This window comes from Henckelia pumila, chromosome 2 (genome assembly GCF_033568475.1).
Source record: "Henckelia pumila isolate YLH828 chromosome 2, ASM3356847v2, whole genome shotgun sequence".
Taxonomy (NCBI): domain Eukaryota; kingdom Viridiplantae; phylum Streptophyta; class Magnoliopsida; order Lamiales; family Gesneriaceae; genus Henckelia; species Henckelia pumila.
In genome coordinates this window covers 19,825,640-19,850,055 of record NC_133121.1, presented here as the reverse complement: position 1 = coordinate 19,850,055, position 24,416 = coordinate 19,825,640, and the positions used below count along the sequence as shown (strand labels likewise).

Sequence of the window (24,416 nt, the reverse complement as noted above, 5' to 3'; positions counted from 1 at the left end):
TGGACACCCAGTATTTATAGCAAGTTTCAGGAGGTCAAACACGTGGCGAATTACCAAAGCATTGGCCCAAATATGTTCCATATCAGAGTTGGGCCATCTGTAGACAATTCAGGCCCGTTTTGGAAGCCCATAAAAGCCTAGCTATCCATTTTCCGATTCCGGCTCTTTCTAAAACCACCGCTACTCTTCTTTTTCAGCTTAATCTTCTGATTACACGTTGCGCTGAATCAAATTCTCGCGAAGAGGTATTTTTTATAACTTTTATCTTCCTTAACATTTCGAATTTTCCGTTTCTTTTATGGGTTTTGCCTTTTTTTTAATTGTTGTAATTGGGAAATTTTGTTAGATGTGATTTAGTAAAATTTTCCTGAAATTGCACGATTTGAGGAATGATTGGTGAACTGTTTGTTCAAAAGTGCCAGTCTTTTTGGTGTTTTCAGACATCAGGGATTCATTTGAGTTCTATTTTCACATTGAGAGCCTGAAATTGATAAGTCTATTTTCATTTGATGATGGGAAAAATGGTAGACTATGTATCTGTCCATTGGTCTGCCCTTATAAAATGTCAATAACATTGGTATTAGATGAAGTTTTGTTGGTTCTCACTCTTGTAAAATTGATGCATTTGCCTTTTGCTTTGAATTTTAAGAGTTTTGGTGGAGATTTCTTGAATGAGTTGTGGGCCTGTGGCTATCTAATGTATCAGAATGATAGTTGCTGTGAGATCTGAGATATTAATCACCATATCTCTAATGCAGATCGAATTTTCGAAGTATGACTGTGCTGAAGAGATATGTGCTGAGACTGTTCATATCATTAAAGTACATTACTGCAAATGTTGTGGATAGGAACAACGGGCGAATAGTTGTGACAGCATCGACAGTTGAACACGCTCTAAAAAACACTCTCGAATGTGGCCGGTCTTGCAATGCAAAGGCAGCAACAGTTGTGGGAGAAGTTTTAGCTATGAGACTTAGAGTAGAGGGCCTTGAGCATGGCCAAGGACGAGGAATCCATGTATCTGTGAAGAAGGAGATCGAAAAGAAAGGGTTCAAGAACAGCACGAAAATCTGGGCAGTAGTAAATGCCTTGAAGAATAATGGAGTCAAAGTAATTCTTGAAGATGATAATACCAGTAGCAGTAATCTTGCTTCTGGATATGGATATCATGCCGAAAATGAGTTTATGGATGAAAGAAGGTGAGGTTTTAATGCCCTTTGTAAGCATTGTGCCTTGTCTTAGTGTATCCTTATTGGATGATGTCGTATACACTGGAAACTCCTATTGCCACTTTAATGTACAAAATTGGAATTATGAGCGAACCGGAGTTTTGAATTGGACCGAGGAGCCAATCTTGTCCGTGGATTCATTTTATCAAGTGGCTAGGTATGGGGTTCCAATCCGTCAGCATGGATAAAATTTGGCAGGAGTTTCATTTCTCCGCCTTAATTTGCTGACGTTTTCTTAGGGAACTTTCTGTGAACTTGAAACGTGTATCGGTGTAGCGGTGCGATCTTCTTGACTGAATCCGATTAGATGATAGTTAGTACTTGAGGAATGGTTAATATAAAGTCTTGTAATGAAGATTGTTGTTTTGTGGATGGTTGGGATTAAATTGTATGCGGAACCCCATGTTTGGCGTCTGTTAGACCTTAAAGAATGTCACTCTCCAATGATGAAATGTAGGAGAAATTACCCACAAAAAATATTTTGCCTCAGCCTTCACAAGACATTCTCTTTGTTCGAATTTTATTGTCAGCTTAAAATTTTATTTTTATTTTTATTTTTATTTTTAAAAGAAAAGACCAAGAGGAAGTTGGGGTTGGGGTTGGGGTTGGGGTTGGGGTTGGGGTAGAAAGTCGTAGGCACGGTGGGGATCCTTCGACATCCAGTGGTCACGGACCGACCAAGGTGCGGTAGCAATAAGCACATCCGTTAACTGGGAGTGATTGAAAGATGATGTCAAACATTTAACCTAAGCCCAAATAATTTGGCCCAAGTTCTAGAAGATGTGTTACCCAATATGAGAAAACCAATCAATCAAAATGATTTAAATGTGTTTGATAGCTGGCAGTACCGAGGAGAAGATCGTGGGAGGAGTCGTGGTTTGTAATGATCGGACTTGAATCATTTATCGGTGAGAATTTAAGCATGTAGTTAATTTAATGCGATAAACTTAAATCAGATAAATTAACTTGTGGAAATTAAAATCAAATCAAACATCTCAAAACAATTCTAACGGAATACAACCGGAAAACAACGAATGAAAACATGTATCAACTTGTACAACAAAAATTGAAAATTGTAGGTGAAAAATCTCACAGATAAACACACGGAACTAAACGGAAGAACCTCAACAGACGTTCACTGGCACCACTCCTAACTCTACCTCGAGTTTTCTGTCTTGTTCAACCCAAGACTTGTCCTGTCGAATGGGGTATCCAACATAAAATCAAGGATGTGAGCGAGTAACACACGATACGTAGAGTGTGAATATGCAAACCGATATGATACATGAAAGTGATATGACTAGGCAACTGAGTCAACTTAGTCAATCCTGCTCAGGTTAGACGTCATGAGTAAGTAGTATCATCTGTGGTCCAATCCGCTTCTTATCGCACACATTTGTTTAGATCACCGTAGTTTCGTTCTCCATCGTAACGGTAGCTCCTAGGGTCAAATCATATTTTAAAAAAAATGTAGGACCGAGTAGCCTTACTAGAATGGCTATCTTGAATGAGATACATGCTCAACATTATATATGCTGACAGGGACGGATCCAGGCATTAGAGTTAGGGAGACTTGAACTTAATATAATAAATTATATTTTAAAAAAATTTATATAAAATATATTTTAAACTCATTTGATAATTTTATGAATTTAGACTTTAGTGTAATATGACAAATGACAATAAATACGATTTAATTTTTTTTTCCAATCCACATAATTTATTTTGATCAAGCATTGAATAATTGATCAAAACTAAAAAAAATTAAATTTTCATTATTTAAGTATTACGATTTTTAGTTCTAGCTCAATCATGAAAATTCTCATTTTTTTTTGTATACATTTGTATCACACAAGCTTGCAATATTTAAAATTAATCTAAAACAAATAGATTTCGTGTGTATACTCAAGACTTGAGAAACCAAATTAAAATCATGAGAGTAAGTTTTTTACCAAAAAATTTCAAAGAAACAAGGCTCATATTATAAATGTAAAAATTTTACAACATTATTAATCATTTATATATATATATATATATATATATATATATATATATATAAATAAAGTAATAAAACATGTATCATGTCACATAAATGCAACATATAAGCATGTATATTCATGGTTTCTACAATGATTTTTTAAAATATAATGAGCAAGCTTGTGAAACATTTAAAATTAATAAAATAATTCAAAATATAATCTCATAAATATAACGAGCAAACATACATTAGATTCAAATAACGCATTACTAATTCATCTTATTTAACACCCTCATACAGTTAGGGGTGTCAATTCGGGTGGGTTTGGGTCGGGTGTCGATTTTTTTAATGTCTCAACCCGAAAATGGCCAACCCGACTAACCCGGTCTACCCGAACCAACCCGATTTTATTTTATTTATTTATTTTTATTTTTAAAAAAATAATTAAATAAAATTTAAAACACACAATAATAATAATAATATTTAATTTAAACACGTAATAACAAAATCTAAGCTTATATATAATTTAAATTTGAAAGTCTAGTTGTAGAAAATTTAAATTATACTTACTACAAAAAATAAAAAAAATATTTTAAAAAATCAAATTTGTACAAAATAAACATTAAATGACGAAAATATATTATATCAATATACAATAATTTTTTTCAAATATACAACATATAAAAATGTAACAAATTTTTCTTAATTTTATATTAAATAATAATAAATTTTGGGTCATCTCGGGTCAATCCGGGTTGACCCAACCCAACCCAAACTCGATTAATTTTTTCGGGTTAGTTTTCGGGGCAATCCGATTCGATCCGAACCCAAAACTCCTAATCATAACCCGATATTTTCGATCGACTCGTGTCGGATTGACGGGTTTGGTTCATTTTTGACACTCCTACTCATACTTTACCAATAAGTATAGATATACCCAGTTAGGGTAGCGCTGTAAACTAGCCGAGCCGGCTCGAAAAGATATTCGATTCGGATTCGAATTTTTCGAATTCGAGCCGAACTCGAACTATTATAGGAGCCGAACTTGAGCCTAAAATCCTCTGTTCAAAGTTCGCAAGCTGGCTCACGAACCTTTATATAATATACATATATAATATATTATATAAAATATATTATATATTATTTATAATATTATATTATATATAGATAATATTATATAAATATTATATAATATATTCGACTCGAACTCGAACTCGAACTCGAACTCGAACTCTCTATCGAATCGAACTCGAGCCGAAAATAAAAAAAAATTCGCGCTTCGAGCCGATCTTCGAATATCTCAATTCGAACTCGAGCTCGAATTCAAATACTAAAATTTTGCTATAGTTCGGCTCGATTCGGCTCGTTTACAGCCCTAAGTTAGGGTTTAGTTCAATGTATCTTTAAGATATAAAACGAATCTAATATTTGTTTTAATAATTTTATTTTCCCATTTATATATAGAGCATCAAACAAGAATCTCATGTGTTTTGAGTCAATAATTGTAATTGGATTTATAATAAAGTTATGCGCGCTCCTGTCGTAACGCTCAAACAAGATCTAATGTAATGACCTATATTTTGCATCATATCAGCATTATCAATTTTAATATCACTTATGGGTAATACCAAATCATTCATTCAAGAATCCACGTCTCAATACACATATATAATTAATATTATAGGATTGACATGGTAAATTATGAGTTGTTAGATCTCATATTATGATAATATCTTTAAGGTATGTTGAACTAAATCATCACTCATGAATTGAAATATAAACTAAATACACAATTATTGATGATATTATCTTATGAATATCGACGTGACATCTCCGTTAATACCAATTTAAAAGGTGGTAGGTGGACGGTCACTCACCACATAAACGCTTAAATGAGATCTAAAAATTGAGACCATGGACAACGATCTAGCATTTAAACAGACCTAAACGACGTCTTTTAAAACGCTGGTTAACACTTGGTTTGGCTGATGAGTCAACTCAAGAACCCAACAATACAACCAGTAGTAGTAATTACGGGTTGTGTCTGGTGTCACCTTATTCAACACAATTCGTTCAAGGCTTTCGCATATCTATAAAAAAAAATTTGTTAATAATAAGAAAGGAGGCGAGCTATATTTTATTGTGTTTGGTGGAGATCCAATAGGTAGGTAACAAAAATCAAGGAATATAAAAAGTAAAAACAACATATTTCGGACGCACACTCGGATGAACAATGTCACATCACACAAGTTATCATTTCATTGTATTAAAACCATTACAACACGTTTGTCAAAAAAAAAAAAAAAAAAACCATTACAACACAATGTCGTGACCTGGAGAAGATCGGTAATATAATAGGCCCCTCTTATTAAGAAAATACTTATTAATAAATTTTAACAACATTTGTCGGTATTAAATTTGACAACATTTGATTTGTCGGTGGGATAAATCTTCACTTTCATATCATCATAGAAAGTGACCCATAAAATTCTCAACCAAGAAAAAAAAAATCCCCATAAAGGTGCCTCCTTGTACTTCTCAGCGAAATAATTAAAAATATATACTATGTATGCTTTTTTTTATAGAAAAAAATCTAAACACATTCTTAAAAATAATAGGTTCTTTTTAATAAATTTTTAAATTAATCGAATTACAGATGCAATATATACTGTATAAAATTCGGAGTGGGTAGAAGATTTGGGGACCTACAAGAATCAATTTCAGTAACTTCATCACATAAAAAACTAAACTTCTCACCACACATGAAAAAGGATAAGCTAAGGTCCTCAGAAAGCATTATTGTGCATATCTTTGACAAAAAAAAATTCTATGGGGTAGTCTAGTGTGGGACTCGCTATGGCGGGCTACAAGTTATAATAAAGTAGTGATCATGCTTAGAGTCCGTTTGAACGGTGAAGTCAAGTTAATTAAAAGCGATTTTAGTCCTTTTGAAATGTTAAATTTCAGTTTTAGCATGTCATTTTTATATTTTGTTGGTGATTTTGGTCATTTTTTCAGTGTGACGCTGATGTGAAACTAAAGATAAATGGGCTAGTGGGGCGGGCCGATCCACAACCCGTCGCAACCCACCATTAGGCAGGGCGGGGCGGGGCGGGCCAATCTAACGGGCCTACGTGTAATTTGACGATCAACCCGCAACCCACCATTAGGCGGGGCGAAGCGGGACAGCCCACCTTTTAGGTGGGTTGGGAAAATGTCAACCCAACCCATCCAAATTTTTTAGAGTTATTTTCGTCAACCTGACCCACCCGAATTGACACCCCTACATAAAACTGAAACTTGATAACATAGACGAGCACATTGCAAAGTGACAAAATTATTGAACTAGAATACAATTTTCCCTTATTCAACATTAAAAATAGGTAAAATCATGAATATTTCTGTGCGATGGAGAAAAAATAATGCCCGGAGTCGACTTCTAGCATGGAACATCCACCGCCGGTGGATGCTCCATTTCCTGGCTCGATCTAAGCGCCGTAGTTGCGGCGCGATGATGGTCGTGGTACGGCGCAGATGATAGCGCGACAGCAATGGCTCGGCGACGAAGCGGCGATGAATTCCTTGTAACGCCACGAACGATGCCACCTCCGTCGAACCAGATCAGGATAGCTTGAAAGCTACTCCATGGTTGTATATCGACGGGAGCCCATCGCCACCTTTTCATCGCGCCGCCAACCACCCTCCTCGACCAGCATCGATCGAGCCAGATCTGGACGCATCCACCGATAGTGGATGCTCCATGGTTGGAAGTCGATCTCCGAGAGCTGCCGCATCTCCTTTCTCCTATCACATCCATAGCCGGTCAACACCGTCGTCTTCGATTTAGCTGTACGTCGATGATCCTTGGTGATGGTGGAGATATGATAGATTGGGATTTACATAAATAGATACACATAGTACAAAAAACGTTGGGAGAGGTTCCAAGAGATAGGAGAGTGAATATTATTCATCTACTATCAAAATTAAAGCTACGTGCGAAAGGAAAATTTTTTACCTGCCATGTGGATTACTCCTACTATCTTTGGTCTATTAATTTTCCAACACACGAATACTGCAATAAAAAATTCAGAAACAATATTGAGTTAGTAAGTTGTGATGAAAACACTACGGTGTTGAATTTATAATGGTAATCCAACTAGAGTTCTGCTGAGTTTCTACAATTATTATTCTGACAGAATTTTGATTTATATCCTATTACACCACAATCCTACTGCAATTCTATGATAATTATTCGATAGGACTGTGAATCCATCAATTTCAATTCAACCAGGACTTTGCTTCCTATTATCTTTGATTCAATTGCAACACATTCCTACTACAATTACTCCATAACGGTATCTCAAAATTTTCTACTCTCGGTCATCCCGAAGCATGCAACATGCCCGAGAGTGAGGGGCTTATGATGGGTTATTACTCAATCTATTTGGGTCCCATATTATTTATTTATTTATTTGAACACTTTATCAAGACCCATAAATTCCTAAAAGTTCATAAGAGGCTCAAGCCCATGAAACTCTCTGACTATCTATAAATAGCTCAACTCTCATTCTTAAGGTACGCGGTCAATATTCACATGTTCTAGTTCTCTAGAACTTTTATTGAGCAAATACTGACTTGAGCGTCGGAGTGTCTTCGTTGGGCAACCCCCGACGCCACTCACTTTGCTTTGTGATGCAGTGACAACCCATGAAGTTCGGTATTTGAAACAGTTCGAGTATTAATCCGACTATCCAGATCTCCACAAATTACCCAGATTCTCTCCAATCGAGTAATATCAATTTTTTTGCTACTTCAACTTGTAATAAGTTTTTATATAAAATAAAATTATATTAGAGTCCTTTAAAAAAAAATTAGGAGAGTGATACATTTTTCCTCTAAATTTTTATTCGAATGTTTATCATACTATATTTCTCTAAATTTAATAAAACTAGGGTCAAGAAGGGTATTTTCAGAATTTGAAAAATATAAAGCTAAGTATGTTGTATTAATTTATATTTTTGATTTTTAATTATGTAAATTACCACCGGAGCATGGTATTTCTCACTTTAATAGGTTTTTTGTGAGATGGTTTTACGAATTTATATATATGTGTGTGTGCATATATGTATAAAAAATTATTTGAATTGTTATTTTATATTTCAAATTAAATTTCAAGAGAATGTTTTATTTTCATTAACTCATATTGAAAAATATTTCTTATGTACACATTTTTGTATAATAATTAAAATCACACACAATTTGTTTATTTTTAGAATACAAAACTCAACCCTAGTTTCATAAAATATCTAATATTTATTTTTTTTGAAGAGAAAAATATCTAATATTTAAGATATCAAGCAAACTTAAAATGTTTTGAGTATAAATCAGTCAACCGCAACTTTCACAATGACTGTACTATTAATTAATTAATATATGTATATAGGAAATATCAAGGAGAGCAGACCGACTTCAATGAACATAATATTATATATATACCCCACCTATCATTATTATTATTTTTTTTTGAAAGGATCATTATTCTTTGGGTAAATGATTAAAAAATCCCTACCAACCCTTCAAACTTTATCTTAACTCTCTAACCATAATTTTCTTTATTTCAACTCCTCAGTGGTCCCTATTTTTGAATTAAATATTATTTAGTAACTAATCCTTTGTACGTGGCTTTGTTAAACCTATCGAACCAATCCCGGTCATGCAAGACTATCGGTTACGCAAGGTTTCCAGCCGATATACCCTGGATTAGGATCCAACATGCTTCCGTAAGATGAATTAAATTCAAATACCTCTTTGACCAAAATGTTGTCGGGTCATACCTGCCGAGTTTTACGAAGTGCTCCTCACACTCCAACCACGCAGTCGCAACAGATGGTTTCTGCACAAGCTCCTTCAACGACACCCAGCACAGCCTTAATTCGTTTTCTACCTTAAGGCGTATGATATATAAATTTAATTATAAAATATGAGCATGAAAGAACAAGAGATTTTAAAGAAATTATTCAGACATAATATTATTACATAAATCAACTGCTTTGAAGAGGAGAAGACAACTTGTTTAGCTACTCATAGTAGCCTTGTTCTTGAAATACATAAAAAGAAAACTTAGTACAAAGAGAGAGAAATATTACAACAATTTATTTGTAAGAAAACTGAAGGGAATGATCGATATCTTCAGTTTCCTTGAACGCTTGTATTTATAGCTGAGTTTCCACTCGTTTCACCGAGAAACTTCAGGGAATCTTACAGCCGTCTTGTATTTTTTTATGTCATTATTGATGACATCTTTTACTAGTGGAGGAGGCAGCTGTCTTGTATTCTTTATGTCATTATTGATGACATCTTTTACTAGTGGAGGAATCACATGCCTCCCACTTTCTTTTGACTTTATTCTCCTCACATGTTTGCTTTATTGTAGTCGGGGCATCTTTTGCTTTTGAAGTAGGCCCCTGTGAAAACGCATCTTCAGTGGTCCTTGTCCATCTTTGCTTGTCTCGGAAAAATTTTTTCGATCCGTTCGGGGTCTAAAGGTTTTTCCAAATTTTGGCTCCTTCTGATTTGGGCATTCTGGGCAGATATTCTCTGACCATCGTCCAATATGAGTCATGTTACAAAATTTTCGGCGAGTTTCTTTACTCCCCGGCAGCTTGTTGTTCCACAAAAGATTTCTCTTCTTTTCAAAGAGTTCTTCCGCATAAACTGTAGTTTTCCCTGTCATTGTGTTTAACATAAAAGATCCAGTCGCAGAATTCTGATAAAATTTAAATGGAAACTTGACTTTGTCTATCTCAGTAAGACAGACCCAAATACCCCATGCCCTTCTGGTTGAGATCTCATTTTCCCCGAAAGTGGACACTAAGGGTATTTCTTCAGTTTTAGGATCCTTGATAAATTTGTGACTATTTATATCAGGTCTCCTTAGCTTGATGAAATGAAAGGGTTCGTGTGATCCTTTCACTATTGGTTCCGGAGCTGCACTGAAAAAGTATAACTCAAGCACATCTCCTTTGGACAAATGGTCGTTATTTGCCCATGTTTCTTGGACTTCTTCCTGAATCCATTTCGGTAACTGTGATATCTTCGGGAAACTTGGTGACGTTGTATAAGCTGAGGCCAAGGCTCCAAATTCATACCGAAGCTTTACATCCTTAGGATTGACATTGTTTTTTAGCCAAACCCTTGGATATATCCCTGCCACATCAACCCTACAAGTGTTAGGGTTAATTTCACTTATTGTACTTAATTTCTCTCACCTTTATTGATAAACCTGAAATGGAGAAATAATAGTTGGGTTAGTATCGATCTTAGATTTGCCCTTGTCAGTGTTGGGCCTAAGATTGATCTCTTCCTCTTTTACCCCAGAGACGGAGGGTTGACTTGATGAGGAATCCTCATCAATTGTTGCTTCATCTAGATCATCAAAAGCTGATGATATATTAGCACTTGTTTCTTGAGTTTTAGGTTCCTCAACATCTTGTTTCCCAACCGGTGGTTGTATTTCTTATTTTTGTAAAACCAATGGTTTTATCATATCTTGTTTATGAGAAACCAATGGTTTCTCTATAGCTTTCACAATTGGCCCTTGAATAGCAGCCCATAGTTGTGTTTGAGCTTGCATACATCCTGTAATTCGATTAGATACTTTGATCCGATCAGCTTGTTGTAACCTGCCGGCCATTTCAGCATTAATGGATAACTGGTTGAACTCGGTTTGAAGCAATCCAAGGTGTTCCCTGAGATGCCTCTGCATTTTCATGATGGAATCCACGTCACTGCCTTCCATCTCTTGTTAAGAAATCTGCAAGAATATTTTCATGAGATTTAATAATAACAATATCAAAAATATAATTTTGATATAATTCTTGCCATCTTAATAACCTAGCTTTCTCAGGTTTAGATTCAATTTTATTTCTTAGGAAAGTTTTTACCTGGGTGTTATCAACCTTCAGAGTGAATTTTTTAGCAAGTAAAAATAATGGTCATTTTTCAAAAGCCCTTTTAACTGCATAAAATTCCTTTTCATTGATATGCCATCTGATGACCTCTGATTCTGAAAAAAGACCGCTACAATATCTGCATGGTATTTTCCCATCTGGAGTGATCTTGGTAAGGACTGCTGCCCACCAATCTTCATTGGCATCCGTAAATAATACCAGATCATCTTCATCTAAGGGTATAGCCATTTTTGGGAGATTCTTACATAGCTCTTTTAATTGGTTTACCCCTTTTGTATGGTCATCGGTCCATATAAACCTAGCATCCTTTTTTAACAAAGGACTGAACACATTTATGTACATTGCTAGGTTGTTAATGAACATCCCTGCAAAATTAAGTACTCCAAAAAAACTCTGGAGTTGTTTTACGTCTTTGAGTTTATCTGAAAAATTCTTTACCTTTTCCACAATATGGGGTTGCAGAATTATTTCAGTTTTATCAATCTCAATACCAAGGAATTCAATTTTCCTTGTTGCTATGATTGCTTTCTTTTCAGATAAGACCAGTCCTTCTTGTTTACAAATTTTAGAGAAAATCTCTAAGTGTTTAACGTGTTCGTCTATGTTTTTTGATGCTATCAGAATATCGTCAATATAAACAAACATAATGTTGAAATAATCTTTAAAAAAATTATTCATCTTTCTTTGAAATATCTGGGGTGCATTAGCCAATCCCATAGGCATAACTTCCCAAATATAGTGTCATTGTGGAGTAGAGAAGGCTGTGAATTTCTTACTGCCTTATTCCATTCGAATATGGTAAAATCCAGACTTACAATCAAATTTTGAGAACACTCTAGCATTTCGTATACAGCTAATTAGGTGTTCTCTACTCGGTATGAAGTACCCATCAAACTCCAGGATTTTATTAATACCTTGGTAGTTAATAACTAGCATGGGTTTCCCTCTTTTTATTTCACCATGATTTCTAACCAAAAAACCTGGGCTGCTATATGGTGAAACTCCTTCTTTGATTAAGCCAAGGTCCAAATGTTCCTTGATAATCATTCTCATATCCTTTTGATCTGTTATGTTCATCGGGATAGACTTATATCTGACGAATTCATACTCTTTGTCTTCCTTTAGAGTAAGACTGGCTTTGAGTTGATTTCTATCCCACCATGCCAAAGGATGCTCGTTGTAACTTTCTTTGAGTCTCTTTTTGACATCTTCAAGGGATACCTTATTTTCTAACTCTATATCTCTGTGATTTAGAGTTACCTTGAGAAGCTCCATATCCTCTATTTGGAGTTCTTGTTCTGTTGTTATTTTCAACATGGTTTCTCCAAACCTTCTTGGATCTTTCATTTTCGGGTGAAAAAGTTGTCCTTTATCACCACGCTGACTGCGAAATATTATCGGCAATTGTCGATAAAAAACAACCTTGAGTCTTTGAACAATAATTTTATGATCACAAATTGTAGTGAACATAAGTTTTCTTGACTCATTGTCTTGTGTGTACTTCTTAAACATTTGTAAGAAGTTATTTCATAATAGGATATCAGCTCCTGTATCATGAAAATAAATTGGTGGTGTTTTTACCTTGTACCAAGGTGTTTGACCTGCACCTCCCATAAGGATCTCTGCTTGTTTTATTCCTTTGCAAAGAATTAAAATTCTTCGAGAGAAATTTCGTCCAGCAATTTTTGGCAATTCTTCTTCACATTCTTCAGGGAAGACTCCTCTTTTTGCTGTACAAATTCCTGCTCCCGAGTCAATATAAGTTGCAAAGTACTCAGCCTTATATTGTTCATACAACATCCCTATCGGAATGTATATGGAGAAAGGACTTGTTGTCATTTTTTAAAGGGATTACTAAATGGCCCCGCCATTTTTAACAGACTGTGTTGTAATTCACTAATCCGATTAAGACTATTTACCTTTAGTTTTTCTAAGGCCTCAGAAGGTAGAGTATGGTTATTCCTTTCTACTTCTTCAATGTGTTCTAGTAAATCATTTTCATGACTTACTAATTTCAGCAGTTGCTTCTTCCTCTGTTTGTGAACAGATTTTTCGAATCTGATTAAGCGATTTTTCCTTATCCAATTCTCTTGGTTTTCCATTTCGTAGAATTCTTATTGAATCCTCCAAGTCTTTTATTTTTCCATGAACTCTATTCCCTTTTCAAGTCGTTTCCATGGTTTATGGTCCTCCAGAAATTCTAGACCAAGAATGAGCTGATTCATTTCTTTTCCTGGAATTCCCCAGATTTGAACTTCCAATTCTCCAATATTTATCACTCCTTGGTAAGTTCTTTTTTCCTGTTGTTACAAATAGTAAATCGAGTTACAAAGAAACTGGTTCCGATGACTTGTAATTTCGAATACTATTTTCACTTCTTTCCATCCTTCTGGAAATCTAAGTTTTCCTATTATAGAAAACTCTTTTTCTTCTGGTGGAATATCTTGAATATGAGATTTGTCCCATCTCTTGCTTGTCATTCTGTCTCCTTGGAAAGATAACCTTCAGGGTTCTATTTTAAGGTCTTTGTATAGAACCGGTTTGTCTTAAATTTGAATGTCTATTTCCTGAATTAAAGGAAACTCGATTCTTTCCGGGTATATTGCTTGAGAAACTTTCCCAAAGATCTCTGGAATTTCAATGAATTCATTTCTAATAAATAATTCAGAATGGTGAGTATTAGAAAGAGCATATGAAATTTGATACTTAATAGAATATGACCTATTACCTTCCTTCATTAGTTTTTTTTCCTTGAAGTTTTGATGTAACGTCAAGGCTCGACTAAAATCTCTATCAGCTAAATTGTAGGCTATTCTTGGATAAATAACTCACACAATTTTTTCTGCACACAAATTTCCCGAGATAGTTCTTAGAACCGCATCTTGTATATTCCTCATTTTTTTATCGCATACTACGATATCTATGGGTGAATCTATTTCCTCTTTAAAAGTAGCTTTGATCATAATCTGGATTGCTCCAATATGAATCCAAGACATTGTCTTTGATACTTCTGCTTTTAATTTCTGTAATTCCTCTCGAATTTCTTCAAAAGGAATTAACTGCATCTCAATTTTATTACTGGTTAATTTCATAGGGATCGCCATTTCCCTTCTAGATACCTTATAAATATGTTGGAAAACGCGGCTCTCTGATCAATCACGATTGATACCCGGTGCAGCGGAAGTTTAAAAATTTTATCATGGAACAATTCCATGGTGTGGGTATCAACCGTTCAACGATTAAATTATTGTGTGTGTAAAATTCAAATAACAATTAATTAAATTTTACCTTCAATCTCGAAGCGAGATTAATGGACACCACACAGATTTCTCTGCGCTTCTTGTATCTCCCAGGAACTGATGAACTCCTTCAATCAGGTCCACGAATGGGGTTTAAATCCCTCTGATAGATTGCACTAGAAAATCTATCAGAAGTTTTTCTGCGAAGAGATTAAACGAATCTGATTCGTTATTCCTGACTGCAATTCAAAATCACAGACCGGAATTTCTCGGGCAGAGTATGGGAGGGGTCGGCCGATTATTACTTTGAGAGGCTAGGGTTTTCGATTTTTGCTTCTCAAAATAATGAGCTGTTGTGTGTAATTTCTGTACTGCAATAACTTATTTATAATGCAGGCCACTAACACTTAGGGCCCATTAGTCATAAGCTAGGGCCCGACAAGCAAAGCCCGCACGTTCAGAAATTAATATAAAATTCATCGTGACTCCGATTGATGAACCGATTTCACCAATGTGCACAGAAACCATTTCTGCACATTTTAAAGTCAAAATAAATTTTCCTGAATCCGAATTCAGTGGTTTCCTAAAATGTCCATCCCTATGTCATTTTAGGAAATCCTACTCCCTTACTCTTATTTAAGAAGTCCAACTCCTTAGTTCATTAAATTTAACTCTTTAAATTTAACTATCTCAACGGGGATTAAAACTCCATTACACTGTGTGACCCTCAATGGTTCAGGGATACAGCTAGCCGTGGGCTCACAACTCCTTGTGACTCGGAACAACGATTTCCGACTTGCCCAACGAATCATGGTAAAGCGCCTAGCAACATCGCCCCATGATTCCCTAGGTATCACTGATAGTGCCTACAAGAACCAGTAGATTTTGGTTAGCGTACAGTACGGTCCCTTCATCCATATATCCCGATCGAATCAACAACCATTGGTATATCGAGAGTCGCTCAAGATTCGATAACTATGCAATACATCTTGAAGATCAAATTAGTGACATCGCATGTGCTACTAAGAAACCATTTCTTAAATCACATCAAGTACTCTGGCCAGAGATTTGTCACACTAATATCTCCTCAGATCGCATAGGATATCCACACTCGCAAGTATGTGGTGAATCCTTGACAACAATGCATCGACTCCTATATGTGTCGTAACTGTACCCAATCCCGACACCTGATGACCCCCATAGAGTCGGTAAACGAGTCAAAGCACAGCACTAGCATATAGAGTCTCCATGATGTTTCAAGTCGTAAGGACTAATGGTGTACAACCAAAACCACGGACTTTATCCACTCGATAAGTGATAACCACTTGGAAAGTTCGGATAGGGTAGTTCGATTATTCATCCTATGAATATCCATTTGCATGCTTGGAACATCTCCATGTTCCCTACCAATGAAACGTGGTACTCCGCATCGCAAATGCTAGTCTCAAACTCGAGCGATCCTTATCCTTATTATCGGACGGCTCAATCGACTAGGAACAGTTTAGAATATACAGTGACTATAAGATGTATTTCATGATAGACATCTCCATGTTCTACCACATCTTACATACACTATAGTATATTCAAGGTCTTTATCAAAACAACAATAGTATTTCACAATATAATAATATGAAGTAATATAAAGTCATTGCCATAAAAGTGTAAATAATATTAAACAAAAGATTGTTTATACAAAGAGTCATCAAAGCCCATAGCCACAAGTTGGCTCACTGGGCACCCACTCTTACAAAATAAAATTATGTCTTCTTTGTCTTAGCCTTAGGTTTCCTAAGACTCTTTCAACTTGTCCTGCCGAAAATCCTTGGTACTTTTGTAATGTTGGATTTTTTCTCATAATACTTTGGACCATATTATGAGATATCGTGGTTTGACTAAAGAACCCAGCCAAACTTTCATGTGTTTCATGCCGAAACACTTCCTCTTTACTCTGATTCTGATTCATCCTCAGAAACTTCTCGACTAAACAATATCTCTTTTTCGTATATGCTTTCATCTGAGGGGATATCCTCAAATTGATATACTTGGACTAGATCTTGAAAGAAGACCGCATCATCCATATCTGGTGTTGCTTCAAAGAGTTTAACTCATTTTTTCTCATTTTCTGGACAATTTGTAGATATATGTCCTCTTGCTCCACATGTCCAGCAGTTGCAATCCTTGAAACTTTCACTTTCTCTTGTATGAGTTATTCTGAAAGTTCTTGTTGATGGTGTTCTTCCCCTGCTTTGTGATGAGCCTGTTGTTGGGGATGTTCTTGTAGGTCCACTTCTTCTACCCGATCTATAGGATCTGGCCTTTTGTTTCGACCAAAATGTTCTTGGTTTCCAAAAACTTTTCATTTTTTTATTATAGGGATTATTTCTGAATTTCTTCCTTTTAAATCCTTGTGATCTGTTACCAATGATCGTTGGAAGATCATTTTCTCTACAACACAAAGGTGTACGCTTATCTATACCCCTTATTTTCTTGTAGTTCTTCTGTAATGCTGCCATATGGCACCATTCTGCTAATTTTCCTTTCAAAAAGGAGGCACGTCTTTCAATGTATCAAGATTGCCTGGAACATATTCTTTGATCAACATTTCTCTCCAAGGACTTGGCATTTTTGCGAAAAATAGCTGAATAGATATATTTTCCTCGACTCCCGAATTCCATCTGTATTTAGTGAATAACATAATGTATTCATCGACTAAACAGATATCATGTAACTCGAGGCTATAAAGAGCTTGAGTATATCTTCTCTTTCTCTCTATATCTTGATTATTGAAATAATCTACCCCTATGAATTGTGCTTTAAATAGGGTGGTCATTCTTTATCCAATCTCGCTGAGGAATTCTCCTGCTAAGATTGATTCCTTAGTTTCTGGCATAGTCATCTCCCATGCGATCTTAACAGATCCCATTAGACTCATTTCTAGAAGTTTAATGAATCCTTCTTTATTGAGATATAATGTCCCTGCTGCTATTCTCATAGCTGACGTCCAATCATCTATAAGATCTTTTCTGTTTTTGAAGTCCAAAACATCAAGGTTTAACATAATCCCGCAAGGATGTATTGGATCTAAAACAGTTTTTCCGTAAGGAGTTTGTTGGAGTGGGATTTTACTCCTTCTTGATCTGGTTCCTGCTGAATGTGAATTTTCTCCAACCTGGAACTCACTATGCGGTTCTTCTGTTTTAACCACATATCTTGGGGGATTCCCTATGGGTTGTTCACCTTCAGGGGAATTCATTTTTAGATCTACTACTTTGAGATTCGCAAAAGAATCCGCAAGATCTTGTAGATCCTCGAGATTTAATCTTTATAAAGTAGTCATCAGATAATGTTTTTCTCTGGTACTGCTTTTATAAGATTAATCATCATTTCATCATTAATTAAAGGTTTTTGAACCATTTTGGTTTTACCTTTCTGATGTAACAAAGGTTCGGTACCAAATGAGAGTGGTAACCTTCCTCCTGTATTTCCTTTTCTAGAACCCGAAGTGTGTTCTAGATTTATGATTTTATTTTGAAGATCCTTTAGAGTTCCAAAAATTTCTTCTTGTTTCTTAAGGATTTCATCAATTTGCCGAGGTATTTCATACAGCTGATTGTTGTAATATTGTACCGTCTTTTGAATTTCTCTAAGATCTCCGGAGAGTTTAGAGGAATCTGGGGTAATCTCTAAAATTGAGAGTTAGAAATAATTTTTCTTTATCTCTACAAAATTAAGAGCATTAATCACAACCTGTTGTAAGTAATCTATTGTGAATAAATTAACTTGTTTATAGGATTTCATATGAATAAAATCCTTTTGATTCAAACCTTCGTTTGTAGTCATCTTTTGTAGAAATCTTCTCCTCAACAAAGAAAATCATGAATTAACGAATAATATTACGTCTGAATAATTAACCTAAAGCTTTGATTCCATTTTGCGGATAATTCTTTATACTGCAAATGAGCACAAAATCTCCAGATTCAAGCATAAAACCTTTAAATTTTAAGCATAAAACCTATAGATTTCAAGCATAGATTAGCATAAATCCAGTACAAGAATTAAACATTAAAATATTCAAGTTTGGTGGTCCTAGGGAGTTATAGTAAAGAATCTTTTGACTAGGGAGTTATAATAAAGTTAGGAAGGGTATTAGAGATTTTAGAACAATTCACTCTTATTGGTCATTCTTTTCAAAGTAAACAAAAATAGTTCATGATTATATTTTATAGTTAGTAAATAAAGTAAATAAAAGTGATATACAATATTATATATTATTTTTGAAATTAATTACAAAAATATTTCAAATATATTTTAGAAAAATTCTTCCAATTAAAGTACGCATTTGAAATAGTTTTGTCATTTCAAATATAACATGTACTCATTCATACGTGTAACTTTTATTGTAAATATAACTAAAGACAGAGCCAACAAGGCCGGTTGTTACACCTATCATCCTCAACTTTGTCTCAACTATAATATGCTATCATCCAAATTTGTAATAACAATTGTGTTAATTTCTGAATGATTTATTAACACCACGTCCGTCTAATAAAAATCATTTTCATTGGAGCATTAGATCTATCATTGAGATAATACTTATATGCTTGGTTGAACTCTACCGTATCGCACACGTATATTACGCTTACGTGTACATCAAAACTGGTCCGTTAATTATGTAAAAATAGGACAATATTTGTCTCAAAATTGTATTTATCGCCCCTAAAAAAATGTATTTATCGGAAGAGGCAACCGTAACCCGTGTAAATCGCCACACAAAAGGGTGACTTCATATTTCTCTCTGCCCACCAATAGTCATCACTTTGTTTCTCGAATGATTTACCTCATTCGGATCCAATCAAAATTTAAATAACAAATCACTTATCTTTCAACAAGGGTCCGAAAGATGTTCAAAGTCCAGGAAATAGCTCTCAGAATCGTATATATATAACAATATATTGACAGTGTTACCGTGGTAAAATATAAGACATTCAACTTAATGGTTATTATAATAGCATAACTAACTCTTGAATTCGGAATTATGTAGACCTACGTACCATATGTACTCTAAGTTATGGACCCAAACTCTCTAATCTACTCTATGTTATTAAGAGCAATGCACTTGTAAAACAATTTTTACACCATAGAAAAATATAATTTATCAAATTTCATGATACATTGAATGCAAAATCTCACAATATAATAGTAAAATATCACGACATAATTGTTTTTTTTAAAACACGACATAATTGTTGTAAATATTATTGTACGATATATTTGTTGTATCTTTAACATTATTCATGTTATTAATTGTATGCATAATAGAGCCAATTAAAATGGTGTTTCGGTATATTATTTTGTTTCTTTCCTCTTTAATTTTTGTTATTTTGATCATTTCTTTTTCTGTTATTTTTTGGCCAAGTATATGCATGACCCGTTCATTATTTTTTACCATTACGATATCGCTCATATTTCGACATAAATTAAATTAAATATTTATAAATTAAATTAATTACAAAAATATATATATGTGTTAGATGCACTAGCAGTAACTTAAACATACTTGTACATTACACCATCCTCGAGATTACATAAAATTCCCTGGCTAGATCCATGACCAAGTTGAGGAAAGCGTATTTATAAAGAAGCACGCTAGAGGTACTATAAAATTTGTACATCACAAAGAAATTAATACAAAAATTTTATTTATCAAAATCTCATGATACATTGAATATAAAATCTCATAATATAATAGCAAAATATCATTATAATTATTATAAATATCTTTTGTATTATTGGTAGTATTTTTAATTTTATTCATTAAAAAAAAAAAAAGTAAACCCCTTTGATTAATTCTTTCGATTCGAATTTCAGCGACAAAAGGTCAGAAAACAAAAGACCACGTGGATAGAAGCGAAAGCCAGGTGATTCCGGACACGTGTCGGCCTCCGATTAGTTTCTGGCCAAAATCCCACGTGGGCAGAGCATGATTTTCACGTGGCCATAGCAGGAGACAGATAAGAAGAGAATAGTGGGCAAATCATTAATATATTTTTATTTCCTAATTATTATATGATATTATATAATAGGGGATATATAGGTTAAATATCTAGTCTAGTGTTGTCGGGTTGCGGAGATCGTCCTATATATATGTTGGTGCCAGTTACCTCTCTTTCTCGATTCCACTCATGTGGAGCAACATACACCATATGTACAAACTTTTATCGATGGAACAATTGACTAATTATGCCATATACATAATATATACTAGCATCCATGCACACGTAATTATATATTTATATATATATATATATTATCGTGATTTATTTTTCACTATTACAAAATAGATGGTTAAGAAAATAACATGAAAAAAAATGTGAGAAAGTGGGGTAGTTATATGCTGGTGGAGATAATTTGGTACAACCATTAAAATGACAAAAACGGTTATTTTAGCACTCTCATGCATTATAATATAGAATATATATAAATATAAATATATTTCCGGAAGAAGCTTTTGTACTAATAAATTTTGGAGTCATCTTTCGTTTTGTTATTCTATTTACTTTAATTTATTCAGCATTTGTTATTCAATAAAAAGTCTATTAGTCTAAACCATTGGAAAATGGATTTGGACATAATTCAACCTCAAAAGCTAGCTAAGTGATGAAGATTGTCGATATGGGTGTCCTAATTATAGGCAGTTCAACACATACAACGGACCTTGGTTCTGATATCATATAGAGTTTATGAAACTTCATTTTTTTTTTTTGATATCAACAATCAATATATACAGATACATAGTTGTTCCAATAAAAACGTAAAGATGTATGTAAGATAAATTCCTAATTTACGTGGCAATATACATAGAAACTACTTACAAGATAAGCTAATATGGGTAGATTTCAAGCTAGCATATGCATATTATTTCAATTATAGATCTAATGTTTCATGATTTGCCAAGTCAACAATATATAATTAATTACGCCTATGTATAAAAATACGAATCATTGGATGCATGATTTGGGTATTACCCATATGCTAGGATCTCATCTACCGCTAATAAGATAATATGAGATCAATACAAATATTGTGAATCTCTAAAAAGAATATTTGCTAACATAAACTTCTCAACAAACAAATCTTTTTGCATCATATGTAAATATCGCTCTTCAACTTCAAATGCTCTTATGATCTCTCGTTTCAAATTGTTACTGTATGCCAAAGAAGACTAGTAGTAGCGGTAGTAGAATGTGCATGAAAAATCAAAATTTAAAAAATTTAATTAAGAACATGCCTTTGAATTTGAAGTAAATCTATATCAAGTTTCGAGAAGATTCTAATTAAATGAAAGTAATTCTATCTTGTAAAATTTAAAAATTAGATGTCTAACATGTTACGAACATATATTATATTCCTCTTCAATTCACTCTTATGATTTTAAATGACAAGTTATTTTGCCAAAAGTTCAAATGCCAAATACCAAGAGCTTTCATTTTCAATTCACTCTTGTAAAAAAAAAGTGTAGGAAAGATTCCATACGACAAGTTCAATAATTGTGTGGAAGAGAGAACCCGTACTAGTTTTTTGTTTTTTTTGGTTCCATCATATATACCATGCACTGAATATTGGTTGAAAAATTAGAAATGAATGCGTGTGATTCGCGCGTCGAATCAATAATTGTGATTAAACGCCCAACCCGTAGTTCGCTTCGAATCAATAATCGAAGAGAAAAGAAGTCGTTACGTTTTTCCCAAAATAAAGTCGTTACCTGAATCAACTATGAGCTTATTTATTAAATTAAAAGTAAACACTTTGAAGTCTCGAAAGAGGGTTGGCCGGTGTTGATTCTTACATCAAGTGCATGTGGTAACTCCAAAACTTTATACTAATTAATCGATTAATGCTCAGCTTAATTGTGGATCCATTATATTATATTATATGATTTCAAAATAATGCAAAGAAGCACATGGTATTCCATACACGTACGTAGATATATATATATATATATATATATATAATATGAATACACATATTTATTTAAATTTAATTTAAAACAGAAAACATCAGATATATTGAAAGAATCAAATACCCTGGTCTCCAAATTGGAGCCACATATCTTGATTTGCTCGGACTATATATTTTAGGTGAGGGATGGGTAATTACAACATATAGTTGGTTGGTCACATGCAACCCACCACGGAGCTACCCAAAAACTCCGTGGATTGTAGCTTAAAAACAACACACACTTTGCCGCGCCAATGTAATGATGCCAAGATGTCGCCTTTATCTGCATTTGCACCTGCACCTTCAACTTCTGTCTTCTCCATCCAATTTCTTCCTTTCTTTTTCTTTAATTTCATTGCTCATTTGTCACACGAAGCTAGAAAATCAAGGAAAAAAAAAATAAAAGAAAATATATAGCACGTTCGTTAGGGCTACAGTTATACACAGCTAGAAATTCATCCGCAAGAGGGAAAATTAATGAATGTTAGGAGTATCGACCAAAGAAGGTGCAGATGCATATGCAGGTGAATGCCACTTTGGCCGATTTTTGCTGTTGGATCTCTACATCTGCATCAGATCCGAAGAATGTAAGGTACCATCTTCTTGATCTACTCCTCACCGTGTCAGATTTTTTGGGTTTATGGAGATTTTCTCAAATATTGTTTAAAGATTTCAGCGACGAGTATCATGGAACCCTAGATTACCCTTTTTGCTACTTCAGTGAATTCATGGAGATTTCGAGGGAAAAGAAACGGGCTTTTCGGTTTCTTGCTATTGTATGTGGAAGAAGCTTTAATGGGTATGATCCCGGCCATTTGGTTGGTTCGAGTTGATTACTAATTATTGGCTTCAAAGAGTTGCAGCAGCTTTTTGAAGGTTTCTTGATCATATATATGCGAGATTTCATTTGTTTTTTTTAAATGGGAAAGGATCCTTCAATTCCTTCCACTTACTTCAACAATATCCCTCCTCTACATTCTTCACAAAAAAAAAATAAAAAATATCCCTCCTCTACACACACGCATATATATACAAGTGTGTTTGCAAATGCATAAAAAACGCTTTGTAAAACATTAACATATTCATGTGGCTTACCTTATTTGTATGGTTATTCCGATGACTTATAAGTGTTGCTGGTTCTTGGCCTAGTACCAGTGGATGAATGTTTGTATATATTGTTGGTTGTCTATATATATACACACATTTGAATGGGATTAAGATTTTCCATTGCCTGGAAACTTTTATTTACGAACGTATGCAATCACTAAAAAAAGGTGATTTAGCTTTTGGTTTAAAAAAATCATTTTTGTGTGTTTTTTAAACCGTGTTTAACTTAATTGAAATCCAAAAGCTAGCTACGTGAGATTCTCACGTTTGTTTCCAAACACCCTAACTTTTGATTTTTCATAACTTTTTTATAATTTATAAATTAATCATTTTTACAAAATCACAATCTATTGCAAACACTCTCTAAAGATCTTATATGGACGTGCTACGTACTCTTGGCTCCAAGAATTTGATTGATTATGAACTGAAGATCGAAAAAAGAATAAAGAATAAGGGGGCTTGAATTCTGCAGTTTTCAGGTACATTCATTCCCAAATCCCAACCCCTTCATCTATAGGTTATTTGCTATCTAATTAATTTTAATTAGAGTACTCATTTACATGTATGTTTCTCAGTACTTGAATAATGTGTTTGATTTAATTCCCAATTGTAATCAGCATGTTATGAATTCTGGACTCGTTTTCTGTTAAAAGTAAAGCTTATCTATTATCCGACAACGTTTTAGGTTGCTCGAATGGAATGGTTTGGATTTGATTGAAGAATTTGGTGGATGATGAATTTTAATTAGATGACTTCTATTGTATAAGAATTTGATCTTCCTCATCATATTCATCTGTAAATAGCCTAAAATAATATGGGAGTGCTTCAAAATCCATGAAATTAAATTCAAGCACGTCCAAACAAATCTAACAGAACTAGATCCTAGGATTTGAAA

General features: G+C 34.1%; 1 protein-coding gene across 1 annotated transcript; it reads left to right on the top strand.

Moving 5' to 3' along the window:
- Positions 1 to 121: 121 nt before the first annotated feature.
- LOC140885015 (uncharacterized) lies at positions 122 to 1,696 on the top strand. Its single transcript, XM_073291930.1, has 2 exons — positions 122 to 245; positions 759 to 1,696. Exon 2 carries the CDS (start codon positions 775 to 777, stop codon positions 1,201 to 1,203), a length of 429 nt encoding a protein of 142 aa, XP_073148031.1. The 5' UTR covers positions 122 to 245; positions 759 to 774; the 3' UTR covers positions 1,204 to 1,696.
- The last annotated feature ends 22,720 nt before the right edge of the window (positions 1,697 to 24,416 follow it).

Coding starts and splice junctions, on each gene's coding strand:
- LOC140885015 (XM_073291930.1), top strand. CDS start 775: ATGACTGTGCTGAAGAGATATGTGCTGAGACTGTTCATATCATTAAAG.